Source organism: Rhincodon typus, chromosome 9 (assembly GCF_021869965.1).
Source record: "Rhincodon typus isolate 14 chromosome 9, sRhiTyp1.1, whole genome shotgun sequence".
NCBI lineage: Eukaryota > Metazoa > Chordata > Chondrichthyes > Orectolobiformes > Rhincodontidae > Rhincodon > Rhincodon typus.
This window is the reverse complement of record NC_063340.1, coordinates 23,668,137-23,682,312: the sequence shown is the minus strand read 5'-3', so window position 1 is coordinate 23,682,312 and position 14,176 is coordinate 23,668,137. Positions and strand designations below refer to the sequence as shown.

General features: G+C 40.3%; 1 protein-coding gene across 1 annotated transcript in view; it reads right to left on the bottom strand.

The window, feature by feature from the left end:
- The window catches only part of LOC125483986 (1-acyl-sn-glycerol-3-phosphate acyltransferase delta-like), a 118,257-nt gene that overhangs the window by 24,985 nt on the left and 79,096 nt on the right, over positions 1 to 14,176 (bottom strand). The window contains exon 4 of the mRNA XM_048600946.1: positions 9,958 to 10,156. Within this exon, the coding sequence (XP_048456903.1) occupies positions 9,958 to 10,156 (199 nt within the window). The remainder of the gene's footprint in view (positions 1 to 9,957; positions 10,157 to 14,176) is intronic.

Below are 14,176 nucleotides of genomic sequence, written 5' to 3'. Positions count from 1 at the left end.
GGAAAAATGACTTGCAGTTTTATGGTGTTTTGCATGACCACTGGATACCCAAAAGTGCTTTACAGATAATTCGGTACAATTAAAGTGTGATCAAATCTAGGGAACTAAGACAGCCAATTTGTATACAAAACACTTACAGAAAAGAGCTTACCTTCTGATACCAACAATAGCAAATGCCGAGACCTTTTCTACTGCTGTGATTTAAGACTCGGAGCTTAGGATCAGATTTAGGCTAAATGCACTTGCCCGGTACTATCTCACTGTTTAATTCCTGGTACAACTTATTGACAACAGTATAACAACTCAGCCACACCACCTTCCAACCATCCATCCATTGTCACTTCAGCAAAGCATCAGTCTCACTATCATTACAGCATACCTCAGTGTAACATATAATCAATGTTCCCTCTAAGCAGCACACATTGATTGTCAAGCAGACATATTGACTTCCTGTTCCAGAAACTGATGCTATGTGCGAACTTCAGGGGCTTTCAAAGCAGCAGGAAAAATTAAAGGGAGCACAGCTTATAATACAGTTCAACACTTCTATACTTGGAGCTCACCAACACCTTACATTGTAACACAGCAACTAGGCCAATTTGTGAGCAGGGACACAAGCATCCCCTGCATCAGGACAGGATGCATCTCATGGCTCTGCTTGCTTTCTTTAGTGCTCATTCGTGCACAGAGTCATATGTTCACAGCATATAGTCTTGCCTTGCCTTTTAGTGCATTGTTGCTTCATTAGAGACTTACAGTGTGAAGAGGGACAACTTTAAGCATGGAGATGGGAAGCTATATTGCATGGGAGAAAACAACTTCAATGACCACCTTCAATGGGCTACAGTGGATCACAATATTTGACACTGATGTGTGTTAGGCCTGGGATTTGGGGGGAAATTAGGAAGATGAATAGTTAACTGAAATGTTAGGAATGCAGGAAAACTCAAAGCTAATGAGGTTGACAGGGACTGCAACGAAGAATTAAACACTGTGGGGTTGTGTATATATGTGTGGTGGGGAGCGCGACCTAACAGGTAGGACCGGAAACTCTCTCACTTGAGCACTATCTGGAAAGCCCTCCAACTATGGCCACCTTATGTATTTGCAAACCGTGCAAATCAGTGCAAAGGCCAGTAGTAAAATATTAAACAAGGTGGTCATGTTAGAATGGCATTGATAAAGTGTCAACATTTCTTTTGGGTTTCTCACATAATATTAGGATCATCAATCTCCAACTCTTCAAGTTATTTTTGAAACTGATAACCTAAGGATGGTCACGTTGGACATCAGCCTCAAAACAGCATGTGGTCATGATGATATTAAAGATTTTTTGGTACTATGATCTTGGCCAATGTCATTACTGAGGACGACAAATACCAGACTGAAATCTAGTTTGATAGATCAGATGATTTGCTTTAACAAGATGCTCCTTCACTGAAGCACAAGCACACAATGCTGCAGACTTGGTATATCAGTAAGAGTTTACTATGCAAATATATGATTAAAATCAAAATATACCAAACTGTTCATACAAGCTTAAAGATTTCAAAAAACTCAGTAAAATATAATCCTATTAATTCCTTTACAGTACTCATACCAAAAGAGAATTCCTTTCTCTGCCATACTTATAAAATTGGACTTAATTATGGTTTCAATCCCCGGTCTAAAGAATTTGATAGCCTCTGCCTTGGGTTTGCATACAACTGAACAAGACTTTTGTCAAGCTATGGATATTGCCCCCAAGCCAAACCAAAAACAAAAAACACAAACAAAAAAAACACAACACAAACCATTCAGGAAATTAATTGAAGTCTATTGCACTACACAGTTTTTGTTCACTCAAACTTACCGGATGAAAACAAAACCCATAATTCCCCAGCAAGTCTCTCTCACCTGTTTTTAAAAGAAGTCAGATCACTACAGAAATAACAAAGAACAATGAAAATTACAGTACAGGAACAGGCCCTTCGGCTTTCCAAGCCTGCACTGACATGTTGCCCATCACAACTAAAACCTCCTACCCTTCCGGGGACCATATCCCTCTATTCCCATCCTATTTATGCATTTGTCAAGACACCCTTTAACAGTCACAATAGTATCTGCTTCCACTACCTCCCCTGGCAGCGAGTTCCAGGCACCACCACCCTGTGTTTTTAAAAAAGAAAAAACAAAAACTTGCCTCGCACATCACATTTAAACCTTGCCCCTCGCACCTTAAACCCATGGCCCCTGGTAACTGACTCTTCCACCCTGGGAAAAAGCTTCTGACTGTCCAGTCTGTCCATGCCTTTCATTATCTTGTAGACCTCTATCAGGTCGCCCCTCAACCTCCATCGTCCCAAGTTTCTCCAACCTCTCCTCCTAACTAATGCCTACTACACCAGGCAACATCCTGGTAAATCTTTTCTGAAACCTCTCCAAAACCACCACATCCTTCTGATAGTATGGCAATCAGAATTGAACACAATATTCCAAATGCGGCCTAACTAAGGCACTTAAGATAATAATTAAACCCCTTCACAAAAAGACAAACTACACACCACTAGTTCAAAAGCCAAAAACTCTAAAACAGATATTAAATAACAAAATTTATTTACTACAATTGTAAGGTAGTTATAACTTGTAAAAGTTAGAACCATTTCTTCAGAGGTAAGCGTGTTGAGGAGATTTGATAGAGATATTCAAAATCACAATCTATCTGGACAGAGTAGATATGGTGAAACTAATCCATTCATGGATAGAAACAAGAAAAAGGTTACAGATTGAAACTAATTGGTAAAATGAGCAAAAAAGTGATACAAGAAAAAACCTCTAGCCACTCGCTACATAAAAAGTCTGGAATGCACTCCAGTGTGGTCATACCTGGCAGATTCAATTAAAGAACTCAAATGGAAATTAGGCCATTACCTGAAAAAGGAAGAATGCATGGATCATGGGAAAGGAGTCTGGGAATCAGCACCGAAATTGGAAAGCTAGTGCAGTCAAGAGAGGCCAAACAGCATCCTTCTGAACCATAATTGTGATTCTATCCAAAAAGAAACTAAAATGATAGCGTTCTATATGCAAGTGACGTCCTGTCCACTGTAGTTCATTAGCTTATTAAAAATTCTCAGTTTCTGTTGCTACATAACCATGGCGACTAAGTTAATAAGAACAAGTGCAACATTATTCTTACTATCTTGAGAAAATGTGTCAACAGCTTTTGCTATCTCACCCAAATGGTTTACCTAAAACTGATTACTCAGCTGCAACTCAAACATCATAATCGTATTTGACTTTAAAGAGTAACGAAGCAGTAAATTATTTTCAGAATCAATCAACTCAAATGGTCTAAAATTTGAAGCAGCTTTAAAATTTGTTCTAAAATTATCATTCAGAAACAAGTGGATACTGGTATGTCCTTAAGAATAAAGTGCAGCATTTATTATCTTTAACTCATGAGTGAAAGCCCACTGGCAAGGCATTTGCTTCCATCTCCAACTGTCTGAAGGTGGTAGTGGTGAACCTGCTTGAACTACTGTCCATCTGACATAACAACACTGAGTGTGCCTAGGAAGAGGGGAAAAGAGTCAACCAATGTGACTTTTTAACATTTGCTCGTGGGACGTTGAATTTGGTGCCTGTCCCTAGTTGAGAAGGTGCTGGTGAACTGGCTTCCTGAACTGCTACAGTCCACGTACTGTAGGTTGACTCTCAATGCCCTTGGGTAGGGCATTCCAGGATTTTGTCCCAGCAACAATGAAGTAATGGTGATCTATTTCCAGGTTAGGATGGTGAGTGGCTTGGGCAGAACCTGCAGGTGGTGATATTCCCATATATCTGTTGCCTTTGTCCTTCTAGATGGAAATGGTTATGGGTTTGGAAGGTGCTGTCGGAGGATCTTTGGTGAGTTTTTGGAATGCATCTTGCAGATAGTGTACAGTGCAGCTACTGAATGTCAGTGAAGGAGGGAGTGGATGCAGCACCAATCAATAGGCTGTTTTGTCCTGGATAGTGTCAAGCTTCTTGAGTGTTGTTAGAGTTACTCTCACTCGCCTGGATGAGTGCATCCCATCACACTCCTGACATGTGCTTGGTGAATGGTGGACAGGAGGCGAGTTTCTCACCCCACCATTTCCCAGTTCTGCTGGAGCTCCTTGACACCACATAATGTCAAATGCGGCCTTGATGTCAAGGTCTGTCACACTCCCCTCACCTCTGTAATTCAGTTCTTTTGTCTATGTTTGAACAAAAGCTGTAATGAAGTCAAGAGCTGAGTGGCCCTAGCGGAACCCAAGTGGGCACGATCAACCAGGTGCTGCTTGATGGCATTGTTGATGGTACCTTCCATCACTTTACTGATGATGATTAAAGGGTAGACTGATAGGGTGGTAATTAGTCAGGTTGATTTGTCCTGCTTTGTGTACAGGGCATACCTGGGCAATTTTCCACATTGTCAGGTAGATGCCAGTGTTGTAACTCTACTGGAACAGTTTAGCTAGGGAAGCAGTAAGTTCTGGAGCATAAGTCTTCAGTACTATTGCTGGAATGTTTTCAGAGCTTTGTAGTATCCAGTGCCTTCAAAATGTTTCTTGATAGCATGGAGTGAATCAAATTGGCTGAAGACTGTTATCTGTAATGCTGTGGACCACTGGAGAAGGCCAAGGCAGGTCATCCATTTGGTACTTCTGGCTGACGACTGTTGCGAATGCTTCAGCCTCTTCCATCATTGAGAATGGGAATATTTGTGGAGACTCCTTGTCTACTGAGTTGTTTAACTGTCCACCACCATTCATGACTGGATGTGGCAGGACTGCAGGGCTTAGATTGATCCATTGGATGTGGGATCGCTTAGCTCTATCTATCACTTGCTACTTATGATGTTTGGCACACAAGTAGTCCTTTTGATTGCTTCAGAAGGTTGATACCTCTTAGATTTGCCTGGTGCTGCTCCTGGCATGCCCTCCCATTCTTCAAAGATCAGCTTAAATTCAGTTTAACTTCAAATACCACGGGTTGACTTTTTCTAGAAGCGCATCAGGTGGGCTCCGAGTCAGACATGTCAATAATTTCATATTACCAGCCAACACGATCCCACCTCTGGCATATTTTAAAGTAGACTGCTTCAAGGGAATGACAGCTACAAATCACCAGCACCAGGTAGCCGATTAGATTGAAAATTTTACGTGGCCCATAAAGGGCAAACTCCTACCACTGCTTGGAACTTTTCCAGCTGGCAGGCAAAACCAGACAGTCCAAATTCTATTTTCCCTCAACAATGACATATTGACAGCCATCACCAATTTTGTTTTAAAATACAGGTAGTACTGCTATAATGCATGTCTCGTTAACACGAATTGGCTGTAACGTGATCGATGAACAATGGATGCTGTTTGGATAATGTGAACTTTCTGCTGTATAGGTAGCGCAATTTTCTACAGCGCGAGGTCACAAGACGCAACTATTGCATTTAGGAGAACTACCTGCATTGTAAATTTCTTTACGATATCCTCACGCCCTTCTACTCGCAGCATTCACCTCTTAAGGACTCCCATTCACCCTCGAGACATAGGAGCCTAGCCAGGCTCACTAATTAAGACAGGTTGGGTGGAGATGGATATTCAAATGCCCACCTTCTGTAAAATTGTCCTTTGGGTCCTGCCATCAGCATTTACAAGCAAAGACAGGATTGGGCAACAGGAACAAATATCCTGCCCCTGAAATGTGACAGTGTAATTAAACTGGATTCTTACAATTAAAAATTATGATTTAAAAGTAAATACATCTGGCCATGTCACCAGCATACACCTGTTTTAACTTATCTCCCCCCAAACTGATTTTTTTCTCTTGATGCAGCAAGAATAAATAAATTTCCTAGGCTTTAAACTCTTTTCTACCCTCTAGCAAAATTTTCTACTCCACTACATTCTGTTCCACTGCATCTCAACTCTCTTTCCAAGATCTGACCACACAATAGTTTCTCCCTTAGTTTCAAGTGAATCCGACTTGTATACATCAGAAACGGTCAATCCTCTTTTCAAATCTGTTTAAGCAATCTCTGAACTCAGTATTCATATTGCTCTGTCATTAGTTTCCTCTTTTAATGCTCAAAACTGACAACTACTTCAATAGGCCACATCCTTCCATCCTTGCCAAATATCAACTCATTTTAAATTTTTCTTCTCCTTATGCAAATACCAAAGTGAAAGGTGACACTTCATTATTTTATCTTCATCATTTTTGTTTGGAGCTGTGAATTGATAGCTGTCAACTGAAGGTGACCTTTTAGAAACAAGTTGATGCTCACACTTAAATGAAAACAAAAAGAACAAAACCTGATACTTGTTTGAGGGCAGGTCTGGAAATTAATTGCAGGTTGATTCTTGTTTGAAGAAACTGTATGTTTCAATCCTTCTCCAGAGTTTTTTCAGAGTTTGAGTTATGCTGAAACAGATGGCAGGTGTTCGAACGCTAACAGAGCCATTGCAGGGATGTTGATGCCATCCAAATTGACAAAGACAAAGACAAAGACAAAGACAAAGACAAAGACAAAGACAAAGACAAAGACAAAGACAAAGACAAAGACAAAAAAAACCAGAGGAACTAAAGTTTGAACTATTTTGAACAGTACGTCTTGTCTGAAGGATTGTGGCTGTCAAAGCCACAGAAAGGAGATCCGATTGCTCTCTGGTTATCCTCCCATCATCAACTTAGAGAGTTCAGAGAATAGAATCCCAGTTAGAAGCATTAGTGAATATTCCTTAGTGCCTACTGGAAGCTACATGCCTTGACCAGTGTCTTCAGAAACCAAGCAAAATACAATTCCATATGCCTGTACAATTATGAATTGTGAAAACTACTTAAGTGGACTGACTAGTTACAGCTCTTATTTTTCTTTTGATTTACCCTTTAGATGTGCATCTGACAGACAGTGCGAGTGGAAGATCCCAAATCATTTTTGATTCCGGTTTAAAATCAGACATTAGATTACCCAATTGTTTATCTCTGCTCTGCTAAAACTACGGTATTATATAATAAATAATTAATTTTTTGTTTAAACTATAAACTTGGTCTTGGTTATTCAAGTCATCTGGTCAGGAATTACTGGGGCTATTTTGAAGGTCATCAAATATTTTAAATTTCACTAGTGTTGCAAACACACAGTAAAATTAGAAAATTTTTGGCCTTCAAGGGAGATCGGACTTGATTTGGATGTCTGTCTCCATGTCATACCACAGGGTGAAATCATTCTGCTGATTCCTGCCAAAAAAGTTTGTACCTTATCCTTTTCCATTTTCATTTGCCCAGCCATTTATGCATGGGGAATGTGGACTACGTACAGCAGACATCTCAAAACCTTGGAGAGTTATCACCAGCGTTGCATTCATAAAATCCCGCAAATCCACTGGCAGGATTGATAGATCTACGTGAACACCCTTTCCTAGGCCAATACCCCCAGTATCAAGGCACTCGTCAAGCACCAGTCCCTTTGCAGATGCTTCTCTCCAGTTTCTCCATTCCAGAGCAAATGATTCCAAGGTCGGTGGGAATGCTGCATGTTTAGGGTGGCTTTCAGGGTGTCCTTTGTCGTGTTTCTTCTGTTCTCCTAGTGATTGCTTACCATTGCAGAGCACAGTAGTGCACTTGTTTAGGGAATTTTGTGTTGGATATGTGCAAAACGTGGTTGCCAATCACAGCTGGTTGTGCTTGACTCATGCCTCTGTACTGGGGGTACTGGCCTGGGAGAGGATGCTCACATTGGTACACCTATCCTGCCAGGTGATTGGCAGGATTTTATGAAGGCAGCACTGGTGATAACTCTCTAGGGATCTGAAGTGTCTGCTGTACAGCATTCGCGTTTCCTACACATACAAGAGGCTGTGAATCATGGCTGCTCCACAGACCATGAACTTGGTGTTGGGTTTGATGTCTAGGGCTTCAAACACTATCTTCCCTCAGGCAGCTGAAGACCTCAGAGTTGACGCTGGGTTTCATCGGCAATGTCTGCTCGCACTGAGAGGAGGCACGGGAAATGATCCACATTGTCAAAGGACTCGTCATGGATTTTAATGGATGGACTGGGGGCAGCATTGCATGGCAGTAGTAAGTTGGTAGAGAATTTGTTTTCCAGCTGTTTTGTCCAAAGTTCATTCTCTCATAAACCTCAGGTGATTCTGTCAATAATAGTTTGTAGCTAGGCCTTAGTGTGTACACATGAAGACGTTGTCGGTGTTATACAGCTTCATTGGTGGTAGCTTTCTCCTAATTGCTACACTCTGGAATGCTCTTATTTAGTCCATTTGCCTCACCACACTCCTTCAACTTTCCCTAACTTTTCCACATATTTTAGCTCAGATCGAAAACTTCATTGCAAAGTAGCCTGAAGGTGTTTTGCTGCATTAAAACCATATATAAAGTCAAATGTTTACTATTTAAAAACTAACATTATCATGCAAATGGCATTGGTGAATAAAAAAATTTATGCAAGTATATTTTTTAAAACCAAAACACAGAACATTTCATCTTAGAAAAGAATCTAGTCTGCAAGATATCTTGCTTCATCTAGATTCCCTTCTCACTTCATGACGGTACTGACGACTTGGTAGTGTACAACTTCACAGGTGCTACTCATTCTCCCACTCCCCATTCTCACAATCATTACTCATGAATGAGCCTCAACATTAGGTGGCTTGGCTATTCACATCAACAGGGGCTTTCGCTAGTTCAGGTCCAAATCTAATCCTACCTTCATTAACTGCTTGAAAAAACATCTTCCTTAATATATAATTCAGTGTTTAAAAAAGAAGATACACAGGGAGTATTAAGGAAGGCTAACAGAAGAGAATTCCAGAACTTTGAGCAAAGAGTTAAAAGCCCAGAAGACTATCATTAGCCATCCCTTAATTCGATGGAATATCTCTAGTGTCCAAGTTGCTGAAACTGTCAAGATCTCCAAGTAGTACAGTGATGAGAACTGCCTATACATTTGGACTTTTATTGACTTATAAAAGTGTTGCCATCACTTGTTACTGTAGTTTTTGTGGACAGATGAGCTTGCACAGCTGCTCTAATGTTGAATCTCCTTGTTGATGGTGGCCTCTGGAGAAAGGTGGCTGCCAAGGAATTGGAAATGCTCAAAAGGAGCAATGGGGGAAATGATCTAAAAGCAACTGGAAGTATGGAAAACCTATGCTGACTGCAGGCCCAAAGAAGTACAGTCAAACAAAAACATCTGTGGATCAATGATTTTGGGAAGGAAAGAAAAAAAAAATAAAAAAGAAACCAACACTGACTGGTTTAATAAAGGAATATTGCCTACTGCAGTATTAGATGAGAGCATACAGCTACGAAGAATCAAAAGCTGGCTAATTATCCCCTAACTAACCCAGGAACAGACTTCCTGCAGAGCCTTAACGACCACGAAGCAGAGATCAGCTAACTAGCCTAGAGAAGATTCTATAAATTGGAAGCCATCTTGAATTTGTAAATTATTGAGCAGTTATGATAAAGGCTCATCTAATCTTTCAGAAGAAAAAAGGTTCCATAGGTAGAACTGTTTATTTTTATTATTACTTAAAGAATGATAACTATCTTCTGCTCACAATAGCATGCGCATGCATTAACATCAAATCTCCACATGCAATCTCATTAGTGACATCCAGCAATAAATAAAAAAAAAATTTCATGACAGAATCAGAATAAAGACCTTGAAAGATACTTGCTACTCAGGAAAAAAACAGCGGTTGTATATTTGAACAGAGAGGCCAGAGATGAAAATTTGTATATTTGGAAAAATCAGCACCAGCTTCAAATTACAAAAAGGGAATTTTCACATTGCTGTGCCAAATCTTTGAATCTTCAAAGTGTTTACATCTCTTTACATTTGGCAACATCATATTTATTATTGACAATTTAAACTCATGCTGAACCATGCTGCACACATTCTTGACAGAAACACAAATCCTCAGGACTTACCTGCAACAATGATAAGTGAGAAAGTAATTAGGGTCAAGGAAGATCCATTGCAGATCATGTTAGCAATTAACTTAAATAAAGGAAACAGCAGCAAAGCAGCCCAGAACAGCCAGTTTACAAGGACCCACGGTCGTTTTGGTGGTACAATTGGAGTGCCTGGATAAAAGCCTTTTTTGAAGTAGTCCACCTGCAGCATGTCCTAGAATTAGAAACAGATGGTATATTTTAGTGAAAAATAAACTAAGCTAAAAGGTTCATCCAAGATATTATTTGTATATTGTGTCTCAGGTTCTTCTGGTCATTTCTATAGTCAGATGATGCATTGACGTGTAAGGATATTATAACTTGCGCATAAAGTGAGATGGAATCACAACAAGTATGACAGTGATGTGCAAATGCATTTCGCTGTGCTTTCTTCAGGCTCAAGATATACAACATACTGGGCTTGACACCATTTTGTTGTTTAAAATAGTGTTTGTATGTTCAATGAACAGAATAAAAAGAAGACATGAGGAAAATTAGGCTGGATAACACAAACTTGCTTTACACAAAAATATTTCATACCCAGATAATCATATTTCTTTGTCGCAGACATTTAGAGTAATTAATGCACTGAAGGGGAGTGTTCTGGCAAACTACAGAACCAACAGTAAAGTTTAGAATTTTATTTTCCTCTTCAAAAATCAGGGACAGTTTCTGGACTGTCCACTGCAGTCTTTACAAAGGTTGATAAATCTAAAATGATCCAAGTATAGTCTAAATAATACTTAGCAACAGCTATACAAGATTGACAAAAAGTCCAAGAACTCTTCGCAGGAGGCTTAACTGTTAGTCACCTGAAAAGAGACTATTTGCCATCATTTCACATCTACATAATTGCATTAGTGAAGCATCAAGATCATTCCATTTTGAAATTATATACAATTAATCTGGTCAATTCCTCATCTCCTTTTGAGAATCCCTAGTATACCCTCTACATTTTCTAGAGCAGAGGGGGAGGAACTGGCAAGCTTCACATTAAAAAAAAAATTCAATTTTGTGCTTCTCTCTACATAAAAATGTAGTAATAAAGCACAACTTACATTTTTATAATTTATAACCATAAAAAAAAATTCCAAGATCTTTCAGAAGAGTATCATGAAAGAAAATTTGACTCTCAACCACAGAGATTAGGGCAAAACAACCAATTCTGGTCAAAGATAGTGACTAATTCCCTCCTTTTAAGATGCTCATTAAAACAATACACAGTCTCAAGGCCTTGTCAGCTGAAAGTACAGCCAGTGGTGGAGTATTTAAAAATCAAAGATATTCAGGAAATCAGAATTATAGGAATATTAATGTCTGAAGGTCCGGGAGCTGAAGGATATTAGAGAGAGGAATGGGCCTGACCATGGAGTGGTTTGAAAACAAGGATAAGAATTTTAGCATCAAAGCAGCATCTACAAAGAGAGGAACAGTTAATTATTTAAGTCCAGAGATGTAGCCTACTCCTGGGAAATAAGGCAGGGCAGGTGACTGAGGTGTCAGTGGGGGAGCACTTTGGGGCCAGTGACCATAATTCTATTAGCTTTAAAATAGTGATGGAAAAGGATCGACCAGATCTAAAAGTTATAGTTCCGAATTAGAGGAAGGCCAATTCTGATGGTACTGGCAAGAACTTTCAAAAGTTGACTGGGGACAGATGTTTGTAAGGGCTAGGCTTGTACATGTAGGAATGCTGGATGACTAGAGAGAGAAATTGAGGTTTTTGTCGTCAAGGAGGAGGAGGAAGCATATGTCAGGTATGGACAGCAGAGATTAAGTGAATACAGGCAGTAGGAGTATTTTACAATGCATTAAAGACAAAAGAGTAACGAGGGAGAGAATAGAGCCCCTTAAAGATCAGCAAGGCCACCCATGTGTGGAACCGCAGGAGATGGGGAGCTACTAAACAAGTATTTTGCAGTGTTTACAGTGGAGACAAATATGGAAGACAGAACGTGGGGAAGTAAATAGCAACAGCTTGAAAAATGTCCGTATCACAAAGGAAGAGGTGCTGAATGTCTTAAAATGCATCAAGGTGGATAATTTTTTTTTTTTTTTAAATCCACAGGTGAAGTGCTGGAAGGCTGGCAGTTGGCTAACATTATGCCACCATTCAAGAAAGGTGGTAAGGAAAAGCCAGGAAGCTATAGACCAGTGAGCCTGACATGGGTGGTAGGCAAATTGTTGAAGGGAATCCAGAGGGACAGAATTTATATGTATTTGGAAAGGCAAGGACTGATTAGGGATAGTCAACATGGCTTTGAGCATGGGAAATCGTGTCTAACTAACTTGATTGAGTTTTTTGAAGAAGTAACAAAGAGGATCAATGAGGGCAGAGTAGTGGATGTGATCTATATGGACCTCACCAAGGCATTCAACAAGGTTCCTTATGGTACAGATTAGCAACGTTGGATCACATGGAATACAGGGAAAACTAGCTACTTGGATACAGAACTGGCTTGAAGGTAGAAGACAGAGGGTGGTGGCACAGGGTCACTTTTCAGACTGGACGCCTGTGGCCAGCAGTGTGCCACAAGGACCGGTTGCTGGGTCCACTGCTTTTTGTCATTTATACAAATGATTTGCATGTGAACATAGGAGGTATGGTTAGTAAGTTTGCAGATGACACTAAAAATTGGTGGTGTAGTGGACAGCAAAGAAAATTACCTCCATGTATAATGGGACCTTGATCAGATGGGCCAATGGGCCGGAGGAGTGGCAGATAGAGTTTAATTTAGATGAATGTGAGTGCTGTATTTTGGAAAGGCAAATCAGAGAAGGACTTATACACTTAATGGTAAGTGGAGTCACAGGTAGGTAGGTAGGTAGGTTAGCGAAGGAGGCATTTGGCATGCTTGCCTTTATTGGTCAGTGCACCAAGTATAGGAGTTGGAGATCATGTTGCGGCTGTACAGGGCATTGTTTTGGCCACTTTTGGAGTATCACATGCAATTCTGATCTCCCTGCTATAGGAAGGATGTTGTGAAACTAGAAAGGGTTCAGAAAAGATTTGAGGATGTTGCCAGGGTTGAAAGTTTTGAGCTATATGCAGAGGCTGAATAAGTTGGGGCTACTTTCCCTGGACAATCAGAGGCTGAGAGGTGACCTTATAGAGGTTTATAAAATCATGAGGGAGATGGATAGGATTAATAAGCAAGGTGTTTTCCCCAGGGTAAGGGAATCAAACTAGAGGGCTTAGGTGGAGGCTGGTACAGTTACATCATTTAAAAGACATCTGTACGGATATGTGAATAAGCGTTTAGTCGGATATGGGCCAAATACTGGCAAATGGAACTACATTTGTATAGGATATCTGGTCGGCATGGATGAGTTGGACCAAAAGGTCTGTTTCCGTGCTGTATATCTCTATGACTCTTATGTCTTCTTTAGAACTGGAACAAAAGCGGACCATACACTCCCTCTATCCTAGTGGTTTCCAACATTTTCAGTATAAACTGACACTTCAAGATGAACAATCCCATAGCACACCCATTTTTTTCCAGCTGAATCCATGGCTCATAAATGTCGCATTTACTTATATGAACAAAGCCATAGTAGGAATGGAGAAACTGAGCAATTGGAGGGGCACTTCGGCAGCCTCCTCACTCCTCTGCCCACCATTCAACCAGCTAATTCACACGTGCCATCTTGCAGAGATTGCTGTGCAGCCCAGTCACTGAGAGGAAGCTGGGTATTCTGCAGAAAATTTGAATATGTTACACTGTGAAGACCACATTTTTTATTTTACTGTAGTTTTGATTGCAGGCTGAATAGACAAAGGACTATTTTTTAAAAAAAAAAATTTACTGAAAAATCTAAGTCATCTTTACACTGCTGCTTTGTTCAAGCACAGGGAAAGACTGTTGAGATGGGGTGGACTCAGATGTGTACGAAGTGAGATTCAGCCAGCAGGGAGTTGCTGATTGGTTTGTGATGTTGTGACCAGTTGTGGATGAAGAAAGCCAAAATCAACCTGACAATAACTGTCCAATTGGGTAGCTGAACAGCTTAAAGCTGTGAATGATACTGACAGAAGTCTTTGGACTGCTACACGGGGAGATAAAAACCAAAAGAACTGGGGATACTATAAATCAGGAACAAAAACAAGCTGCTGGGATAGCTCAGCAGATCTGGCAGCACCTGTAAAGAGAAAATCAGAGTTAACGTTTCGGGTCCGGTGACCCGGACCCGAAAC